This window comes from Homalodisca vitripennis, unplaced genomic scaffold (genome assembly GCF_021130785.1).
Source record: "Homalodisca vitripennis isolate AUS2020 unplaced genomic scaffold, UT_GWSS_2.1 ScUCBcl_428;HRSCAF=2396, whole genome shotgun sequence".
Taxonomy (NCBI): domain Eukaryota; kingdom Metazoa; phylum Arthropoda; class Insecta; order Hemiptera; family Cicadellidae; genus Homalodisca; species Homalodisca vitripennis.
The window spans coordinates 38,343-61,861 of NW_025776560.1; the positions used below are offsets into that span (position 1 = coordinate 38,343).

General features: G+C 32.3%; 1 protein-coding gene across 1 annotated transcript; it reads right to left on the bottom strand.

Moving 5' to 3' along the window:
• Nucleotides 1-6,687: 6,687 nt before the first annotated feature.
• On the bottom strand, nt 6,688-10,940 carry LOC124370686. Its single transcript, XM_046828973.1, has 5 exons — nt 10,815-10,940; nt 8,696-8,856; nt 7,496-7,557; nt 7,280-7,369; nt 6,688-6,853 (listed from the first exon to the last, which is right to left on the bottom strand). Exons 1-5 carry the CDS (start codon nt 10,923-10,925, stop codon nt 6,705-6,707), a joined length of 573 nt encoding a protein of 190 aa, XP_046684929.1. The 5' UTR covers nt 10,926-10,940; the 3' UTR covers nt 6,688-6,704.
• Nucleotides 10,941-23,519: the final 12,579 nt, after the last annotated feature.

Genomic DNA, 23,519 nt, shown 5'->3' on the forward strand with positions numbered 1-23,519 from the left:
TGTCTCCAGGCATGTCACATCAATATCTTACAAGAAATCAACTGTTATTCATTCTCCGTGTTTTCTGTGCATAAATTAATGTTTATATTCAACGAAACAATCTATTTTGTTTTGTTATTTTTTAAAGTAATACTTGTAATAAATTATCTAAATATGTATTCTGTTAAAATAAAATATTATAAATGCGAATAAAGTCTTAAACGTACTAGTATAAGAAGTTAATATTTTTTATCAAATGAAAACGGTGCAGTCCAATATGAACCCCGCATAAAAAGGTCTAGTAGATTTTTACCTTTTGTTAACCATAGAAAAACATCTTACTTTTCTACGCAATAATCTAAATAAATTATTTATATGTTTTTATAGAGCTATCACTGTCATTGTTAACTTGACATTGCTAGTTAAAGGTCAAATAGTTTTAATTATATAAGCAAATATATTAAATAATCCACACATGTTATATACGTTATAATATGTAATGTGGAATTATATACTTTTTAATCTCAATATGTTTCCTTAAATAGCTTAGAACATTTGTGTTAAAGATAGTGTTCATATGTTTGTAAAGTAGCTTTTATTTTGTTTTGTTCTTTTTCACTGAAAATTTGTATTAACCTGTGGACTATGTGTGGTCGTTTTCCATCAACAGGAATTTGTGTACGTAGTAAATAAAATTTATATAAATCTTTTTTATACATAATAGTTTAATTACTCCATTGCACGCATATTTCTTTAGAACAGTGTATATGAATATGTATTTATGTTATTGTTGTTTATATATATAATCTATATATTATCTAATATATAAATATATATGTAACGGAAAACTCCTTTTTTATATGCTTGTAAGTCTATAGATAACTTCAATTTATTACGTACTAATACATTCCTTAACTCAACATTTACTAAACTTATGCTCTTCTCAATAATATATCATAGACAACTGATACAATCCAAGGTTCACAACACGTGGAAACATTGCTTTCACAACCACAATATTGAAATTGCATAATCAACTATATAAAACAGGGTTAACCCGAAACCTTAGATCTTAGTCAATTACACAGGCCAAATAGCAAAATAATTAAAAGAGATTATCGCTTTTTCGGAAATATTTGGACTTATAAAAAGTGAAATTCCCCACTATCTATTCAAGAACGAAGAGAGCATGGCTTTATTTTGTTATTACTAAAAGCAGTAGCCAGTGTATACACAGTAGAATAGATGGCAAGAAGAATACATGCTGTTTAATGCAATGTAAGAAAGTATAATAGTGATTAGACGTCTTTCAATAGTGGTGCGTATTGTTGTTTTAGGCTTTAAACTCGAAAGACAACACTGCTAACATAGGCTAAATTTTTGAATTATTAAAGAAGCTCAGTGGAGTATTATTAAACCTCTCAGACATAGAATCGTGTCAATATCGTATATTAATATGACTGACACGTTCCTAGTATTTGCGTAGTCTTGTAAAAGGCTACCAACCTACGGGTTAAGAAAATTTACATGAAACCAATTTGTGTCACTGAGGCAAAATACGGATAGATTCGGCATCCATCTAAGGTGTTAAGAACTGTGGCTAACCACTTTACTAAAAAAGGGTTTTTATATTATATTCCATGTAAAGGCAGTATAATACCAAAGGTTTATTTTGATACTCTCTTAGAAATATTACCAGAATATGATAACTTTTAAAAATGCTCATACTAAAACTTGACGAAAGAATGTGTGTTAATAATTAGACAGGAAAAACCATTATACGTTAATGATTACCATTATAGATTACTTATACAATTTATAAACTTCAAAACTCGTCTGATTCGTTCTTTGTATGTAATTTTTCTAAAACATCGTTTCATGATTTATCTCATCTTCAGTATTCATTCAAAACGTGTTATATATCATCGTATATTATATATTTATAATTTAAATAAATAATCTTATTTTAAATCCTAGTTTTATTTACATTAAACGCACTAAAAATCAATCACAACGTTTTCCAGAATGTTGTCAAAAGTTAAAAACCAAACTCTAATTAGAATTAGCACACACCAACCTATATACAAATTTGGAGTTTGGAAAACCACGTGCAACGTAAAAGGAAGTGCTGAGGTTGTATGCAGGATTGGAAGATAATAGCTTATTTTATTTTGATAGGCTTAAATTTATTTCATGTCGCATGTTAAAGTTTCATGCATTCAGATTGTTTAGAAAAGTATGTATCCTCTGAGTTCCCCATTGCCACAGTGGTAAGCCATAAAACTAATGAAAACAATTTTCGATAATTCTCAGAAAATTAAATTGAGTGACGTGACGAATATATATGTATATATATATATATATTTATTTATTTATTTATTTATATTATATGACGATATATATATATATATATATATATATATATATATATATTCTTCTGATGACTGTACATTCCGTTCTAGAGATATCGGGTGAACAGATGGACCGACATACAGATGTTAAAATTTAATGGCCCCTAAAATAAATTCAGAAAAGCTCAACCAATAAAACAGGTGAAATTACAACCCTGAGGATCCTTTACTGCATGCCTGTTAATTCCGTATTTTCCAATAAATGATGTCGTGAAGACAGAAGTAATCTCAGCTCAGCGGGTACAATGTCGTCAACTACGTTTTAAGTTCGCTGAGGGAATACTTTGGTTAGATGATTTATGATTTACTGTACTTGTGTTGTGTTATAAGTCACACAGGTAGAGTAACTAACACATTTGTTATAATCATTACATATTACTGTTTAATTTTTCTAAATAATTCCAAAAACACAGTAGTAAATACCCATTATTAACTCTATTATATTGAACAGTATAAGCTAAACCGTTCCTAATGATATGTAACTATTCATTATTATTCTGTGAATTTAACATAATAGTTTCCAAACTTATTTTAATTTTTAAGCATAAAGTTTCATATTTTTAATGTATTTGTCATGTAGTCCTTCACTTTTTATATTTTAGTATCTAGCAATTATCAAAAGACAATTAAATGCAATAAGAAATAAACATTTATGGGAGACTAAGTCATTATTTAAAAAGAATTTTTGAGTGTGATACATAATTTTGAACTACAAAGAGTATAACGTACCTAACTAGATTTAACAAATAAATCACCATATAATATATGGTATTATCATGTTATCAACAAATTTCATAAATCATTAATTATAAGGCCAATGCAAAATTTAAGTTAAATAAAGTTGGTCATAGAAGTAACAAAATTTTTATTTTTATACCTTTTTAACATTTAAAGTACCTTTGGTCAAGTAATATTACAAAATATATACAGAATCTAATACTATATTCTATATTCTATATTAGTTGATTAAAAATTTACCTAAAAAATCAAGTTATGAGGCAGAGTATCCACAAAAGTATAGTCTTGAAATATGCACCACTTCACAAAATGAAGTTCACCCACTTACTAACGTGAAAATCTCTACCTTTTCTCTTCATTTACTCGTAATATATTGAGGTATGGCGTGTTCAAGGATGGTTATATAATTTTATCCATTATTTAAACACAAAGGGTGATTCAAGGTAGGAGATAAAATTTCTTAAACAGGATACAAAGGCTATTAATAAAATAAATTGAACACTTCAAAGCTTTGATTTTCTAGCATGTTTGGCAGTGCCTTATTTTTTATTGATGATAGTCTTAGAACACATACACATTTTATCTGCAGATTTATGTGAAAATTTCCTTTAGTTAGAGAACCGACAGTTATTATTATGTAATGGTGTATTTTATATACATATACATATATATATATATATATATATATATATATATATATATATATATAATTTGAGTATATATACTCATATATCTTACTTGCCGGAGTAAGCGTGCTACCATTACACCACAGAGTTTAACGATTCAGTTATATTGTACATGGCCCTTTCTGTCTTATGGGTTTACAATAACTAGAGTCATATATGATCGGAAGACCATGTACCTGTCAATAAAAGTCGTTTTATGGTGTAGAATTAATAGTTTCCGCACAATATAAAAAACACATGTGTGTTTATATTGAGTCCTTACTGTTAATATTGATACAAAAAACTGTTACACATATTATTAGGGTAGTTTGTAAAGAAACACTACGCATGATCTTTTTTGTTGTTTTCCAGATTTTTGAGTACTCATAAAGGATTAAAAAATCTGAACCTTTGTAACAATAAAACCAATATTTTTAACATGGTTTAATTAATTTATTTGTTGTAATCTTCCATTCTTATGTAGGTAAGAATAACAAATCCATTCTCAACACCGCCACACATTTTGACTGCTGATGTACCTCTCTCAATGTATTAGCCTAGCACTGTTAGGTATAAATGATTCTTTTCTCCTAGGTTCTTTTAAAATTAGTCTTATGATTTATTTACCAGCTGATTGTTACAGCTGACATTTATTATTACTAACAGCTGTGTTGTGTTATTTGTGGTGTACTTATTATAATTTTTTTTATATTTAAAAAACTTTAAACAGCAATTTTTGAACCAATTTTTCAACTAATCTGTTGAAGTCCGCATTGCAACATCGTTTTCAGATCAACTATAGCTTTATTACTTAATATAGGCTGCCATTACAAATTTTAATTAAACATTGTCATTAAAACCCATAAAGATATTCCAAATTTTTTGCGATATCCCTTGTTGTTTTTACTGACTGAATAATAAAGACTTAATTGTCACCCTGTATATTATATACATATACTTCATTTAATTACCACCGAAAAAGTTAGAATACACTATGCATCCAAAAACACAGTTCAATATACGGATAACTTACTGAACTTATTTCAAACGCATAATTATCAGTACATTATTCTCACGTCACTGTTGACCTGCGACACGCAACAAACCAATCGGTGTGAAAGCCGACAGCAGCTTGGCGTGACTCACGATACCGACGTCTCCGTACAACCGTCATTTCTTCCTTGGTGCCACTTAACTGCTGTTTTTCACCCCGAAACTAAACTACCTGCTTTTAATGGAACAGTAGTTATCGTTTCTTCGTTACTTCAACTTTTCACTGTTGTTGCGTGTATCTGTGATCTTGCTTTGTCAGTTATTTAGATTTACTGCCTACACATGTTAAAATCTGTCTTGTCTCCAAATTTTCTGTCATAGCAGATTAAACAATGTGTAATGTTTTAATATTTGGTGAACTTTTGGTATATACATAAATAAATAATTAGCACATTATTGTTAGAGCACCTCATGTTTTACTTGAATCCTCTAAATATAGTTTGAGGGTTTGGTAAGCTAGATTTAGTAAAAAAAAAACATTTGTTTCCACCAAGTATCAATATTTTAAATGTATTTAATTTGAAAAAACCTTTGGCTTAATCAACAACTGTTTTTACTTATGCGTTTGTCATATGTTAGTTTGCTTATGAAACGCATATGTGACAGATACGGCCAAATACAAAATAATTGAATCGGAAAAAGTGAGCGCTCCGTGGTGTAATGGTAGCACATTCACCCGGCAAGTGAGAAATCCGGGTTCGACTCTCGGTGGAGCAAGTACTTTTTGTGATTCAATGTTTATTGAAATTAAATAAGGCTATTGCCATTTATACAATTTAACGTAAATAATAGTCATTTTACAGGTATTTGGTCTTCCGATCATACGTTAGTTTGCTTATTAAACGCATATGTGACATATACGGCCTAATACAAAATAATTAAATCGGAAAAAGTGAGCGCTCTGTGGTGTAATGGTAGCACATTCACCCGGCAAGTGAGAGATCCGGGTTCGACTCCCGGCGGAGCAAGTACTTTTTGTGATTCAATGTTTATTGAAATTAAATAATAAGGCTATTGCCATTTATACAATTTAACGTATATATATATATATATATGGATGGAATATATACGGAACTTTGCTGAATATCTGTCACGTGGGTAAAGACAATATGCGATTTTATATACGGTTTTATTTTTAATCCTTTGCGTGTTAATACTGTTAAATATACTTCCCACAAGTTATGGATTATAACCAATACTCTAACCAAAGTAGGTTAAAATTATAAATATTTATTATAGGTCTCATTGCGGAAAATAATATCAGTAATAAATCTTGCAGAATATGTTTTACAAGTTGCTTACTTAAATAAGGCCACTAACACGTTGTTAACTTTATTATTATGACATTAACTCATATAAGGGAAGACAGTATCTTAAGGGGCGCACTCTCGAGGGGCGTTACGACTATTAAATACAAATAATTTTTTCATATCTCTTGCAGATTTTAACTTACATAAACAATGCAACACACGTATTTTCTATTCGTCCTGTGCACCTTAAATGTAGTTGTTGGTATATAAGTACACAAAAATATAATCGAATGAAGAATGAAGTTTTAGGATATCTAGATGTCATATTTAGAAATTCTATATTGTTGTAATTTTAAATCCTTTGCATAGTAATACAAATATATGTACCTTCCATAAAGTATTGGAGAACAACCAATAACCCAGAGCAGGTTATAAGTGTAAATATTTATCTCAAATCTCATTGCAGCCAAATATATCAGTAACTTCTGCAGAATATGTTTGAACACATGGATAGTAAAATAAAGCCATTTACATTATTTTAGCTTTATTATTGTGACCTAAACTCGCATACTGAAGGGCAGTATCCTGAGGACTCCCAACATGATCAGCTAAGGGCAGTCTGTAGGAACTACAACACCATCATTCAAGTTAAGTTTGTTCAGTATCGCTATGGCCGACTGTATAGCGTCTGACTGCAGCTTGTTGTTCTTGTCGTAATTGAGCACTCTAATCATCACGCCAGCGGTGTAACTGCCCTCTGGAATTCAACATTGTAGATTGTTACAATTTAGAATAAATTGTAGCAGCCGCACAGCTATAGTCTGATAGTCTAGTGGGGGCTCGTCTGAATCCCACCTCCAAAACCCCGTGCCAATAATTAATGCCAGATTTATATATAAATAAAATTACGGATAAATCTCATTATATGGTGCAATACAATACTATCACTACATGTTACCGTAAAATATACTTCTACATTATATTCCATTCACCAGATATTCAAACAAAATTTAAATTAAACACGCGGTGCTCAATTAATACGTCGTAGCAGGAACAGCTCGCGGTCAACAGTGATATGGCAACACCACCTCAAATGTTATCGGACTATTTTCGTGCGGGTTACTATAGTAATTATCTAGTACACTTATGGACTTATGGAGGAGACTGACCACTACACACCCACCTTCTGTAAAATAAGTGTCACACTCGTACAGGCCGTAGACACCATTCCTCATGAAGAACACCTGAAGGTGCATTTCGGAATATGGTGGTTCTGTTGACAAAAACACTTTTAGTTTTATATAACGTACAAAATGATATTCGAATTATTACAGTCTCCCAATTACCTTCTACTAAGTTTCTTCCAAATCTGTATTTACGTAAGGACTCATCAGCTTACCAATAACTGTTACTATAGCTGGTACCTCCATCACGATGTCGTAATTTGCAGCTACAGCAGTCCTGCAAAAAGGACACTGTTACAATTATATAATATTAGCGCAATATTGTTTCGGATATATTTATATCTAAAGTTTAGTTCTTATTAAGATATTCTCGTAATGAAATATATAATAGTAAAGATTAGTGAATGTAAATCGAAATTTGTTATTAAATCTAAAGTTCATTATATTGAAATAATTTCCTGATCCTTCTCATCATTTTAATAAATGTTTTATAATTTTATAATGTTTTATATTTATTAGTTGAAATCATCTCGATTGATTTACTGTGGATGTTCTTTCTAAAGCGACTGCTTTTAACTCTAAGAAGTGGTTTCTTGAACATTTTACAGCTTTACATCTGTTATGAAGTTTCATATCACATTGCCAGTTAATGTGAATGTTGACGTGTGCGTGACGCTGTCCCAAACTCTACTCCTTGAAATCTGGAGTCATGGTATTGTGTATAGATAGACATTTCGGCAACGAAGGAGCTCAAAATGATCTCAGACACGCCTAGACTAAACAATATTGTGTAATGTATAGGAATAGGTATTCTCGTTGCCTTTTCGGGAGCTCTTTGAGTGCAATATGCAATACGATGTTTTAGATAGCCTACAGATCTCTAAGCACGGTAGAGCAACCAAGTTTTCTATGCATAAAGTAAATATGAAAGGAATGGTTAATTTGTCTATAATATACTAATATTTGGCTTTAAAATATTTTGCGCGCTGTCTATAAAGCATATAATCACTGAAGGATATGAGAAATGAGTTTATGTAAAAACAGAAAGGGTTGCTTTATTTAAATCGTGTAAAAATAAAATTTAGTGATTTTCTTTGGGAAGTTCTTAATATTAAAAAAATTATTAATGAAAATTTTATCATATAATGGAATCAATTATTCCTAAGCGATATGAGAGGACAGGAGCCAATAAATCTTATTATCGTTTGGGGAGAGCTCAGATTTTAGGGTTACATCTAAGACATTCTCAAAAGGTCCTTTTAGAACAAAGTGCATAGCCCAAGACTTTTTTCTTAGATAAAAAGGTAATTAAAACTAGATAAAATGTACGGACCATATGGTGCAAAACATAGAATAATATATTTAAGCACGCACATTAAGGATATGTTTCTCACGGTCTACTTAAAAGTACTCACTTGTTGGTGTAGTACCAATAGTCGGTGGTTGATACTCCATCCTTGCCGACTGCGGTCTGGTAGCAGGAGAGACCTTTGAGAGCATCACCGTCATGTAGGCCTGGTTGAGCCTCTACCAGAGCGGGTGAGATGTAGACTGTGGTCAGTTTCCCTGCCATCCACTGTAAAATTTTTTATTTTGTCCTAGAGATATGTCTTAAGATATGGAAAAGCCATCCTGCTTATAACAGTTACGTAAGATGGGTCATTAATTTCATCACGGTCATGATGTCTATTGAAAATGCAAGGTATAGTTAACATACACCGTGTCAAGTTGCAACCTGCGCTGAGGTTAGATGTATAATTTCATGTTTACAGATCATTTCATTCCGATAGTCTGCACGAGTTACTAAGATAGATTTTAATTTTTTTACTATAAAATAAACATCATGATTGTTATACCCGTGAAGAGAGACATTTTCCCTTGTGAAAAAAATTCTCAAAAATTAAATATTATGTGGAATATACTGGTTGTCTTAAAAGTCCCATCCTTCCCACTTGTTGTTTCATTATGATTAGAGATGGAGTGATTTCAATTAGGGGATGTTTCTATGACCTATATGGACATTTTTTACTCCCTCCCCAAAAATGGGGTATTTTGGGGTTCAGTAAAAACCTTTAAATAAGACACCCTAGTAAGAGATATTCAATCCAGTTACTGGGGCAAAGTGGACTGAAAGTGTCTTCAATGCTAACTGGTATCCAATAAAAGATGGCATAGCAAAACCAAATGTTGTTATTCCTGGGACTTTCTAATGGGCTTCGCTCAAACAAAGCAAAAACCAAATAAATGCTATGTTAATCAAACGGTTGATCTGCTTGGTGATTCATGTAATAACTATTTATTATTTCGTGTCGTAAGTTCTCAAAATAAATATTGAATGTTTTATCTGCTTTATAAATAACTTTAAATGTAATATAAACTGTGGAGGTTTTATAAAAACAATTAAAAATTTAATAGGCCACCAAATGTGATAGAGTGACAATAGAGAACTCTAGTTTCCGTTATTCTGCTTCGTTTTATAATACGTACCTTCAATCTGAGGTTTTCACTTGCAAAGGGAACCCTGTTGATTTACAAATTTTGACCTACCCCAAAATAACCATTTTTTGGGGGCGGGGTCACACATCAAAATCTCCTTATTAGGTCAAAAAAAAACATCTTCAAAAGAAAATAACTCTATCTCTATTAATAATAAGGGGTTAGGGGCTTTTGAGACACCCGGTATTAATTCACTGCTTGAGCAGAAGTTAATTATCACATTATTACTTATATAAAAGATTTTTATAAAATTAATGGCCAAAGTTAATTTTAATGAACATTTTTATCCTCATTTGGGAACATAATACCCCGTCTTTATATATACACTTATGAATAATTAAACTTGTTTTATATTAAAAGTGGAAACGTTTTGAAAACTGTAATATTAATTAGTAAAAAAATAAGAAATGCAATAACTTTTAGTGTAAAAAAAACAAACAAAAATACATTTTCAATATTTTTTCTTTTATGGCTCTAAGGACGTATAATTTATCACCAGACTTGGTAAAAAAAGTAGGAATATAAATTTTCTTTTCTTAAACACTAGAGTATGGTTGATCAGACAAGTTGATGTTGAAATAAAATTATGTTTAAGTTTGAAATTATTGTATGGTTAGTTAGGTTTTTTATGTTATATTAATATTTAAATAGTCAGGCTAGAGCAATATGATATGATTGTTTGTAATATTTAATATAACTTGTTTAAGCTTAATATTTCACCAATAAATGATGCATAAATTGAAACTTGATGAAAATAGTACTTTATTTACAACATAAGCTACGAAAACTAATTCTTTTTATTTAATTTAGCTATTTGTTTTTGTATACATTATCACCAAAAAAGGCATAGCCGTAAGTTATATCTACATTTCTCTTAATGTTTAAGATGTATTTTCCTAATTATTTGTGTTAAACAAAGAATAAAAAAAACCTTTCTATATTGTATTACTTTAAGGTACACGTACAGATCGGAAGTACATTAAGTTGAATATTCTAATTTTTCGTATATAACACATTATCAAATAATCATTTACATACATTTTCGACAATTTCTTCAGGTGGTTCACCATGCCATATTTTTAGCAGTTTTTCTTGTAGCCTCGGGGAACAAATCGCAGACACTGGAGGTGTACAGCTTACAACCAACATTACTAGTAATGTAACAGCAACCATCCTGTAATAAACCAACCAATGTAAATAATATTATAACAAACAAATAATTTTGAAGTCATACAGACTCGGGACGCGATAATCCAAAGTTGATAGAATATAGTCTATTTCGGATGCAAAATACTTTGGATAACACTGTTATAACTTGCTCCTAATTGGTATTTATATCCAAAAAGGGAGCATTGGCAAAACATACACACATACCCCCACGTAGTGAATATTTTTATATATTTTTAGAATGATTGTTATTTCCGAACAGAAAGAAAGGTAATAGTATAACACTATAGAGTATCAAGTTTCACTTTTTAAAGTTTAAAGTGCATAAAATATCACAAACTGCATTTTATAAAATTTTATAAAAATCACAGTAAGATTTTTTATGACTGATTAAGAAGTTTTGCAATAGTTATTATTATTATAAATTTCATACAGGTTAAATACTGGTATTCCACCCCAATAAATACTACACTTAAGGTTTCTTACCTTAACACTGAAATCACACACAGCAAGGGAATAACATGAGTGAAAATACCACCAAAACGTTTGCTTTGTCAGTCTGTTGTCATACATGTGTTTAGATAATTGTCATCATTCTATTGTGACATGTCTCATTGTGGCATTATATGGTGCTCTCATTTGTTACACGCAATATAAGTTACAGCTGTTCACATATCTGTTTAACTAAACTTCATATTTCATCTACGTATAGACAATGCAGGTTTAAAAAAATGTTAAAGACTTACCAACTTAACATTATATGAGTCGGATTATTTAGGAGAAACGTAAAACATCAGTGTAAGATATTTTCAATATAAAGTTCTTTCAATTTAACTTAATGAAAGTTTTGTTCGACTGAAGAGAAAATATTAACATTACAAGAATGATTTTATCACTCCAATGTAAGATTCCTATCATAATCCGGATCAAGTAAAGTCTGTTATTCGCAAGGATATAATGATTTAATAAAACAATAAAAACTAAATTTATAACGTAATATTATGACGTAATATTTTACGTTCAATGAGCGTAAACCTGTCTCGTCAGAAAGGTCATTCTAAAAAGTCTTATTCAGTTATTTTACTTACATAGAGCATGAACGGATTTTGCTAACAGCGTTAATTTTGTGTAAATATCAAATGTTATTTAAATATAAACACTGATTTTTTAGATCAAAGATATAAGAAAGATAAAAGATAGAGAATAATAAATACCTGCTAACAGCCGATGCATCTTTTGTTCCACCGTTTATTCGCGTGAATGATTTTCAAGTAACTCTTTTCCAACCACAATAAATTCTCTATTTTTATCCTGTCTCTTTCGCTCCTATAACTCTTTCGATTGAGTTATTATTCATACATTTATTAATAAATCTATTTAACTTCTTCATTAGTCAGGAATACCTTTAGTTATCTATTAATTTTTCATCTTCAAATGTATAACGTTTAGATAAACACGGTATTAAAGGTATTTTTGAAAAACCCGTTCTTGAGAGCTTCGAGCTATAGCTTCAACATCTTATCTTGCGTAACCCCCAACTTAAATATTCTTGCATATTCTTGAAGGGGGAGTCTGTCTTTTGCTCACCTAAATTTTGACGACTTTAAACGCAGATTTGTCCGTAAACCTGCTGCTGAGTAACAGTGGCACGAGTCAGTTTCACTGTAAAAGTGTTTGAAGCTTAGTCGATACGAACGAAAAAAGAATTGTACTGTATTCTTAGGCATTTATAGAGCTACTACCGTACACAAAGTGAGCCAAAGTTTATGACAGTAAAATTAGTAACAGCTCTTATATTATTCTGCTATGATTATTGCTCTCTTGTACTATGGTATTTGAGCTTTCTGGGAAACCTCAAAGAACTAAAAAATATCTTTTAGGATTAAAAATAGATTTACTTAGGTATGATAACATAAGTAGGACATATGATTAGTTTAGTATTTGGAGGCTTCATTAAAAGGGGAGTAAATATGTGTTACTTTACCAGGCAAAGCCCTTTAACACTTAAAATGAGGAACAACGGTTTAAAGTTGACCCAAACCACTCCCAACAGCCGGGCATACAGGCTGCTTGCAAAGGAAGCATCGCTCATCTGTCAATCATACCAACAGCAGCCAAGCTGAGCTCAGCTTGATATGGTTATCTTTTGATAACTGTTGTATCCGCTACACTTGCCAAGTAAAGAAAATAAGATATTAATGTTAATGAATATAAAAACATATAACAGGATACCCTACTTCCATTTATAAAGGCTTCACGTTCCTTATAGATACAGTAGCGAAATAACTCAATCTGTATTATAAATATTATATTACGGGGTCTCCATCTTAAGTGTGACACCATTTGGAATCAGAAAAAAACGACAAAATTCACGGTGATTATCTCACCTCATATAAATATGATGTTGAGTAGTTTATATTTGTGACAGAGTAGAGCTATATTTGTTTTCGATAGAAACACACAAGGTTTCAAAGTTGACACAAACGAAGGCGTTATTGTAATGTAAAATGTTTTTTTACCAGCTAAATGAAAAGAATTTTAAATCTGAATAAATATTTTACTATAATAAACCAAGATACTACAACTTAATATTATTATTTACATACAGTTCAATTATTTTACTAATTTACAGTTTGTTTTTTAAATACAATTTGGAACTAATATAGCAAACATTGATATTATAACCTATAGATTATTTTATTAGGTATACATGTGGTAATGAATAATGTAAACGTATCAAGTTTCTTTCATAGCATTTGTAAGAAATCTGTCAGATAAAATATTAAAGTTTAAACTATATTTTACCTTAGCATAATACGGAGGAAGCTGTAAATTTGATATATTCAGCAGTCTTAAGAGGAATCAAACGAGGATAACAAGGGTCTGTTGGTAACGTCGTAAAGTATAATCGGAAGTCAGAAAGTCAGGTCACGTCCGGTACTAACTTCCGGTCAGACCCGAGGACAACTGAGCCGTGTACAATGGCTACCAGTTTGGTCTTAGCTTTTAACAGATGGTGTTATGTACTCTGAATTACTTTAAGTGAAACTTTTAACTTGTTGTGTACATTTTAAAATGTATTAAAGTATATATTATCATAATATCCTGTTTATCTCAACTGAAAGATTTATATCTATAGTAAATGCTTGTGTTTTGTAAAGTCATTTTGCAAAATATAACTATTGGTAGTTGGCCTACGAGTTGAGTAAAACAATTGTGTCTTATATGTAATTGGTAAAAATACTGTTAAGCGTTATTTGCCTGATGCTGTTTTCAAACAGGATAGAACAGCAGCATGTAGGTTATAATAAAAATTATTTCTCAATATTGCATCATATTTCATATTAAGTTTACTTCTGAGGTTTATTACTGACACATTGATATCAATTGCCTTTGTATCGATGTTTCTATGCTAAGAGGTGAATATTGAGAAAAAATATTTACAAACTACGTTTTGCTAAACCATACATATAAGATTAGTACATCTAAATAACAATAAAATGTTATTTATAATCATTACTTTAGTGGGAAACATCTCTGCAGTCCACATAGTTTAATTCTATGTTTAAATGCAAATTAAACACTAATAGTGTTGTTATATTTTATGTTAAGGAAACTTAAACAACTAGATATAAAAATATTGAGAAGCCTTTGAATTACATGTATGATATCTCTCTTTTGGTCTGAGGAGTAAGTAGGTAAGTCTCCTTTTACAACAAATTACAATAGTTATTCTATGTACGGAAGTAATAAACAAAGATATATTACCAACTAAAAAATTGTAGATTGGTTCTGACGAAGCTGCCAAAGCTTCAGGAGATATGGTTGTTGAAAATAACAAAAGAAATTTTCAGTACATCCATGATAAAAATTTAGTTTAGACCTTTTGAAGCCTGTCCGACGGGTCGAGTCATTTCATTTTTTACTAGGTCACAATAGTGTAAATGTGGAAACAAAAGAGTTTTAACTAGCATAACTTTGACGCTGAGTGGCATGTATAAAATAAACTGTTTTAAATCTAGAATGCTGTCAAAGCCTCTGTTGCAAAATTCAGCTACTTAAACAGCCCCATTAAAATGTACATTCATAATTAGATAGTTAAAATTTTTCTTGGTATTCCAGTTTATAATTATTTAGTTCAAGTTTCGGTATATTGCCATTTCAATTAATGAATGTTGTGATGGCTATAAATATGATTTTAGTTTTATTCTTCATTTATCTTCAATCCTCACTGCTTTACCCAAGAAAAAATGTATTCAATGTTATAGTTCATTAGTGAAGAGTAAGTGTGTTCATCATCAGGTCGAAAGTTTCTATATATTCGTAAATCTCCAGCCCATAATGGAATCCTAATAGCTCAAAGATTCGTATTTCGTAGTTAATGTAACGTGAAAAAATGTTTATTTTACAAAGTAACTTTAACCATTTTATGCCTCCATCAATTTATATTTGACAATCGTTTACTGTAATACTTTAATATAGTTACCTTATTGATGAAGTGCTAAAAACCATAATTAAAAGAAAGAAGTAAGTTGACTTTTTTATTCTTTCACGCCCTTTATGTGTTATTAAGAAAAAGTAATGCTCAAGTACAATCCTAAATATCATAAAATTTTTAAAAACTTCGTCTGTTTCTGCAAATTAGCACGATTGTTGTAAAGATTTTTGTAAAACATTGACAAATAGTATTCTTACATTTTCAGTAATTCAATATTATCAATAATACATAAATAAAATAAGACAGCAACATCGTAAGGACGTTAGGTCGTTGTAGTAGCCTTCTTGTAAGATCGTTAGAGTAACGTTCATACACAAGCCTGTCGATAGTCACATTTACATATGGGTGTCGTGCAGACATGACATCTGGTACTGAACTGTCAACCCGGGTTGTGTGTCAAATATTCAATGTCTGGTGAGAGATTACATATCCGGATTGGCAAAGAAGATACATGTAATGAAATTTGAATATATATATCATAATGACTAATACAACAAGTACAGTAGTTCCGTATAAAAATTACTTTAAGGTGTGTTTCCATGTTACTAAAAATTATCTGTAAATAAAAGATTAAATGTCTTATTTTAATGTTTAGCTGAATGTATACTTTGCAATTGGAAAAAAAGCAATGAAATATCATCAACTATCGTATTTACAATCATCTACTTACAGTACATGTTAATCTACTATCTGTTTAATCTTAAGTGCCGTATTATTTTGTCAGTAATTCAATAATAAGATTAATCTAGCCTTGCATATAGCTTGTCTCATGTGACTACTTTTATTATAAATATTATTATATAACAAATCTTATTATTCAATCAAATCTTATGCTTTGATATGAGCTCAATTCTCGGTATAGTAACGAAAAATGTGATTGGATTCAATCAGTTTTCTATAAATGGAAATGATATTGGTTTAAAGTATCTTTAAGTGTTAAAAACCTGGATCAATTCAACAATTCGTCCAATCGTATTGTTTAAAGTCATATAATACTCTAATGTTATTTTTTTAATACACAATGAAGCAAGGTAAAATAAACAGTCATGTTGGGTAAACGTTTAAGACAATTTCAAAGTTTAAAAGCAATTAATAAATATTCTATACCTATTTCTCGTAATCAGCTTTTAGATTTTACAGTTGGAGTACAGTTTTAAAAGTTTGCATTTTGCAAGCTGTCGTATCTACAAAATATTGCAACTGTTCATGTCCTCTATAATCCCCCTTGGTTAAAAAGAAATGGTTGTGGATTTATCCTACCTCCTAGCGACGTCCCACTAGGAAGAATAATAGGTTCTATATCTCAATCATACCACACTCGAAGAAGGGGAGGCCAAATATATTCCAGTATATTCCTGTTAAAACAGGCAAGGGTATTCTCTCGTATTAAAAATCTCTAAGGGAGACTCTCACAGAGCAACTGATATCTTCTAGTTACCTTTGACACTAAACTAGACCTAACTATACAGCCAATATTTTTTCACAATACACCTCGATATTTATGGTTAGATCTTAATCACTAATTGCTAACCATTGCGTTGCCTAGATATAAATGTCAATGTTACATTTGTTTGTTCTAAAAGTAATTCTATTAATAGAAGCTTTTTGTAATTATTGGGAAAATGATAATTAATATGGTAATAGTTTCAAGTACTTACTAAGAAAACAAAAGACTGCCGGTTCTGAGAGAGTTTTGATAAGCATTCATGATCCAGAGTGTTCCCTTTAAATACTCTTGTGCCTGTAACACACTTTGTCTAACCGTTCTCTCATTTAGCACGTATACCTCAATTCCATGGGCGGCCTCCGCTTATTCCATCGGGATTGTTCATTAGTCCACTCTCAGAGGTGGGTAACAACTTCCTGCTTGTTGTCAAGACCCGAGAACTGGCCCCAGAACGTAAGCTTAGTAAAAATCGTCGTGCAGACATAATTCACTGCGCTTTTCTTCCCAATGATCCCACTTTCCAACCGGATCCATACATCGATGTAGATCCTCCGCCAAGTGAGAAGTATGATCTCAGGTTTCTACGTATCTGGAGACAGGCAGCGCTTACCCCTGCAGGCGTCAAAATTCTCAGAGGAATTACCGTTAAAACAAATAAAAGTGATTATGGTTAATAGTTGAGAATAATGAAACAAAATTTGTAATACGTGTCATAAAGGAACTATTCAAATTGTTCTCATGTGAGAACAAGTTTGAAAAAAATTTGTAACCAAGATTTCCAGATATAACGTCACTGAATCTTATGTAACACTCAAAATTAAATTTACTAATAACTTGATATTCAGTTAACAGAACTCACGTTATTTATAGCTACACCAAATGGATGAGAGCTAGAGGGTTACAGATTTTTTTCTGTGCCTGTCTAATTCTCTGTGCGAATGATATGAAAGAACGAAAGGACCTTGTGAGGTACTAAAATGTACAGTGTATTTTTTTATTATCTTGGGTCGTCAATTCAAGATTTATTGTGGGATTAGTTTTCCCGTCAACAATGCTTAACGGGATCGATAAAACAAGTTCGCCTTAGCAATCGTGCCACGACATGTTCGCCGCTTGACGGGTTGCGGCATGAACGATAAGTCGCGCAAGCGCTCCAGCGCAAACTCGTCAGACGGACCGGCCAGCAGAGGAGCGAGAGGTCATTCTACACCATCCTATCACGACGATCAGACGTACACTGCGCTGCGATCTTAACCTCACTCCTGCCGACTTGTTCGTGAGATACGGACGTATCGATTTCTTCTTGCTATTGGTAATATATTACTTCAATTACTATACTATACATAATTAACCTTTCTTTAATATTCTGTATCGTTTTTATATGTTGTGCCACACGAAATTTACTTATAACGTATTATTCTTGGTATTCTTTTCCTTTATCTACTTTCCTACTTAATCTATGTTCGTGAAATACGGACCTAACCTTTAAATTTAAGATTAGTTGTTTTTTTAATTTACTTACTATCTTACTTAATCTATGTTCGTGCAAACGGACCTAACCTTTAAATTGGTTATTGGTATTATTGGCTCTTTACTTTACTTACTATCTTACTTAATCTATGTTCGTGTAATACGGACCTAACCTTTAAATTGGTTTTTGGTTCTTTATTTTACTTACTATCTTACTTAATCTATGTTCGTGCAATACGGACCTAACATTTAAATTTGTTATTGGTATTATTGGCTCTTTACTTTACTTACTATCTTACTTAATCTATGTTCGTGCAATACGGACCTAACCTTTAAATTGGTTATTGGTTATTGGTATTATTGGCTCTTTACTTTACTTACTATCTTATTTAATCTATGTCCGTGTAATACGGACCTAACCTTTACATTGTTTATTGGTATTATTGGTTGTTTACTTTACTTACTATCTTACTTAATCTATGTTCGTGCAATACGGACCTAACATTAAAATTGGTTATTGGTTATTGGTATTATTGGCTCTTTACTTTACTTAATATCTTACTTAATCTATGTTCGTGCGATACGGACCTAACCTTTAAATTTGGTATTATTGGTTCTTTACTTTACTTACTATCTTACTTAATCTATGTTCGTGCAATACGGACCTAACCTTTAAATTTGGTATTATTGGTTCTTTACTTTACTTGCTATCTTACTTAATCTATGTTCGTGCAATACCGATCTAACCTTTAAATTGGTTATTGGTATTATTGGCTCTTTACTTTACTAATATCATATTTAATCTATGTTCGTGTAATACGGACCTAACCTTTAAATTGTTTATTGGTATTATTGGTTCTTTACTTTACTTACTATCATACTTAATCTATGTTCGTGCAATACGGACCTAACATGTAAATTTGGTTATTGGTTATTGGTATTATTGTTTCTTTATTTTACTTACTATCTTACTTAATCTATGTTCGTGCAATACGGACCTAACCTTTAAATTGTTTATCGGTATTATTGGTTCTTTAATTTACTTACTATCTTATTTAATCTATGTTCGTGTAATACGGACCTAACCTTTAAATTTGGTATTATTGGTTCTTTACTTTACTTACTATCTTACTTAATCTATGTTCGTGCAATACGGACCTAACAAATAGATTATTGCTCTGGGTCTATTATTATTTCTCTTACACTTTTCTTACTTAATATTTGTAAATACGATACTGACCAAACATTATATATTGTTCTTAGTGTTGATATTACTTTTGCTCATACTATTTTACATAGCATACAGTGTGATGCGATTTGAGGTAGCTTTGATTTAGATAGAGATCTAGGTAGTTACACTTTTGTGTTTTCTTTAATTGATGATAGTAAATATCTTATTTAACGACGTCATTTTATTTCAAATTCTTAATTTTTTTTCAAGGCCAGTTGGGTAATGATGATTTACTAAATGCTTGAACGTTACCATCACCTTAGGTGATAGCAATATATCTGAACCCAACTGACATACATAATTCAAAAGAATAAAATTTAGACCCCTGGATCGAATCCCCGCTTGATTGGGCTCATCTGGTTTATGCGATACGTGTCATTCTTAACAGTAAATGGTTGTGTTGAGAAAAGACACGTCACATTTTGGCGCCCGAACAGGGACGGATATTCGAACAGACTCGACTGATTGTTTACATTACAGTGATCGTCATGTAAAAACAACTGATAAAAATTAAATATCTAGACTCATATTCTATTTTAGTCCTACCGTATCTACATTTACACATCATGTTTCCATTGAGCTTTCTCCGAATCTGGAGGCTCTTATGCCTTCTGTTTCATTCAAATATACTGCCTACTGGTCGTTCGAAAACTACTGACCCTAAGAGTGAGGATAATAAGTCACACTCACAGACTGGAACTTTTACAGATGTTGCTATTACTAGCCCTCTTAAAGACGCAAATGTTGCTACCCACAACGACTAAAACGTCTACTGCTCCATCAAGTCAAGTCCATTCCGGTACAATACCAAAAGTATTGCCTGTTACTACTGAATCATTAGCCTCAGGGAAACAAACCACGGTGAGGGGAAGTTCCGAAAAAGTTGGATGGATTTATAATCTGAAGAAGCCTGAGTTGATTGAAGAAATGTCAAAATATGGGTTACCATTCGAGGGAAATAGTGAAGATCTACGCTCTCGTTTTGTGACTTTCTTAAGGAGCCAAGGATTAGTTCGAACTCCCTCTACATATACAAAAGGTTTAGATAATACACTCTTAAGTGCTGAAAATACTGAGGTTCAGGGTATCTCAACTATTCCTGCTGCATCTACTCTTAATACCAGAATGGAAAATTCCTCAAAACTTGAACTTGCCAGTTTTCGAGAAATCTTGGGTCTTTCTCAGAGCGCTAGTGCAGAAACAGTAAAAAGAGTTTTAGTTAATTTAAAAAATATGTCTTCATCCGAAACCAATCATATTCAGCAAGAACCTTTACAACCGGCAAGCCAAAGTCCATATACACTTTTAAATCCTAATACGTCCGTTACTTATTTAGCTCCCCACGATCCTATATTTACCACTACGGTACTAATAGATCGCGGAGTTCAAAGTAACGAGTTGCGGGATACTGCCCCCTTTAGCGCTAAAAATTCGGCCCATATATGCAATATTGCCAGGAAATCGAATCTGCATTATGAAGGAAATGGAGATCCAGTATCTTTCTTAGAGCGACTCAACGAGTTAATGGAATGTTACGATATATCCAAGGAAAAAATCTTAAGAGCTCTTCCGGAACTATTACGAGGGAAAGCCCTGTTGTGGTTTAGAAACCATAGAGAATTTTGGGATAGTTTTGAGGATTTTCAGACTTCGTTTGAGATGCAATACTTACCCCCAGGTTACCTACGCAATCTTGAGGATGAAATCCGCCAGCGTACACAAGGAGAGGCTGAGCCATTCCGTAGCTTTATTGTGGCCATAACCACACTAATTCGACGAAGAGGAGGATATAATCTAGAAGAAAAACTCGATCGTATTTATTGCAATATGAGACTAGAATATAAACTAATTATGAGAAGAGGGAATGTAAAGTCTATACAGGATATGATTAAAGAAGCCGAATATTACGAAAGCTATGAAAGAGAGCGTCTTCTTTACAAACCTCCACCTAACCCTGCACAAACACTGGTCCCATAAACTGCATACTATTCCAAAAATAAGCAGGTAAGCATGGAAGGAATGAGACATCGCCAGTACAACCCCACTCCCAGGATATGGACAGATATGGAAACCGGGGCCACCAACAATTAAGGCAGTCGGTTAGACCAAATTTGGTTCAAACGGTGCAATATTCACAAGCGGCTACTTTACAAAACGATCAGAAACAGTACAGGCTCGGCGAGGTAAAGTCAAATTCAGGTCCAGGACCTACACTGACCCCTTCTACTAGGAATATCCGTAGAGAGGCTGTTCCAATTTGCTGGAACTACGAAGAAACTGGACACAGATTCAGTGAGTGTACTAAACCTAAGATGCTCCGATGCTATAACTGCAAAAGGGAAGGTATCAAAACAACGGATTGCCGATGTAATTCGGGAAACGCTTTGTGGATCCCAGACCAAGGAGGTCAGCTGAGATCCCGATACCATTTTCCAACACGACCTCCAACGGGAAACACTCCTTTGCCGAAGAATTAACACTACCCGATTCTTCGGGTAGTTTCGGACTTAAGAATCTACGTGATTGTCGACCGTATGTAACTGTTAACCTTCTTGGAAAAACATTTGAGGCACTGATTGATACTGGTGCTATGGTTAGCATAGTAGGCGAAGATTTAGTGGAACACTTAAAATATAATTATATAAAACCCCAAAATACAAATATACCTTTGCAAATGGCCAATGGCTTTAAAACCTATGTGAAACACTCGTATTTGGTTAACTTGGAGGTTAACGAAGCCCACATTGAGGCAGAACTCTTGTATGTTCCAAACCTTACTACGTCCTTAGTATTGGGGATGGATATAATAAAGGACTTAAATCTAGTTTACATAAACACACCGTCTTCCAAACGTGAAACGCAAAATGACGTCGATAATATCAATATAAACTTAATCGCAAACTTGAGGACAGATGAACATAAACGGTTAGATTCATTTCTACACAAGGAATTAGCATTATTTAATAAAGTTAATGGACGAACTAATCTATTAGAGCATATTATAAAGTTAAAAAGCGATATTCCGATTAAACAGAGACATTACTCTTTGAATCCAGCGATGCAGAAAATAATGGACGAAGAAATAGAGTCAATGCTTAGAGATGACGTTATTGAACCTTCAGGGAGTCCGTGGAGCTCGCCACTAATTCTGATAAAGAAACCGACAGGGAAATACCAGTTTTGTGTTGTTATGAGAAAAGTAAATGCTGCTAGTGAGAAAGACGCTTACCCTCTGCCATAAATAAATAGCATTTTGGATAAATTACGAGACGCCAGGTATATTTCAACACTGGATCTTAAAAATGGATATTGGCAAGTGCCTTTATCCTCGGACAGCCGTCCTATTACCGCATTCACGGTTCCAGGTAGGGGATTATTCCAATTTAAGGTAATGCCATTTGGACTTCATTCAGCACCAGCTACATTTCAGCGACTACTGGATCGAGTGATTGGACCCGACTTAGAACCAATGGCCTTCGCCTACCTAGTCGATCTTGTTTTAGTTACAAAAACGTTTGACGACCATTTGAAGTTATTAGAAACCGTATTCAAACGTTTGAGAGCAGCTGGTCTAAAAATAAACCCTGATAAGTGTCACATTTGCAAAACTGAGCTCAAATACTTAGGCCATGTGGTTAATAACCAAGGAATTCATACTGATCCAGATAAACTGAGAGCCATTCTTGAATTCCCTACACCTACATCTGTGAAAGGCCTTAGAAGTTTTCTAGGGTTAGCATCGTGGTATAGGCGATTTGTACCTGATTTTGCCAAACTATCGGCCCCTCTAACAAAGTTATTAAAGAAAAACTCTAGATGGGACTGGACAGAAAAACAAACTACGGCTTTTTTGTTAATTAAACAGCGAATAACTTCTCCTCCTACACTAGTGTGTCCAGACTTCTCAATCCCTTTTGAAGTACATGTTGA

Coding starts and splice junctions, on each gene's coding strand:
- LOC124370686 (XM_046828973.1), bottom strand. CDS start 10,925: ATGTTGGTTGTAAGCTGTACACCTCCAGTGTCTGCGATTTGTTCCCCG. Junction 7,370..7,495: donor AGCTATAGTAACAGTTATTG/GTAAGCTGATGA, acceptor TTTTGTCAACAG/AACCACCATATTCCGAAATG. Junction 6,854..7,279: donor TGACACTTATTTTACAGAAG/GTGGGTGTGTAG, acceptor GTTGAATTCCAG/AGGGCAGTTACACCGCTGGC.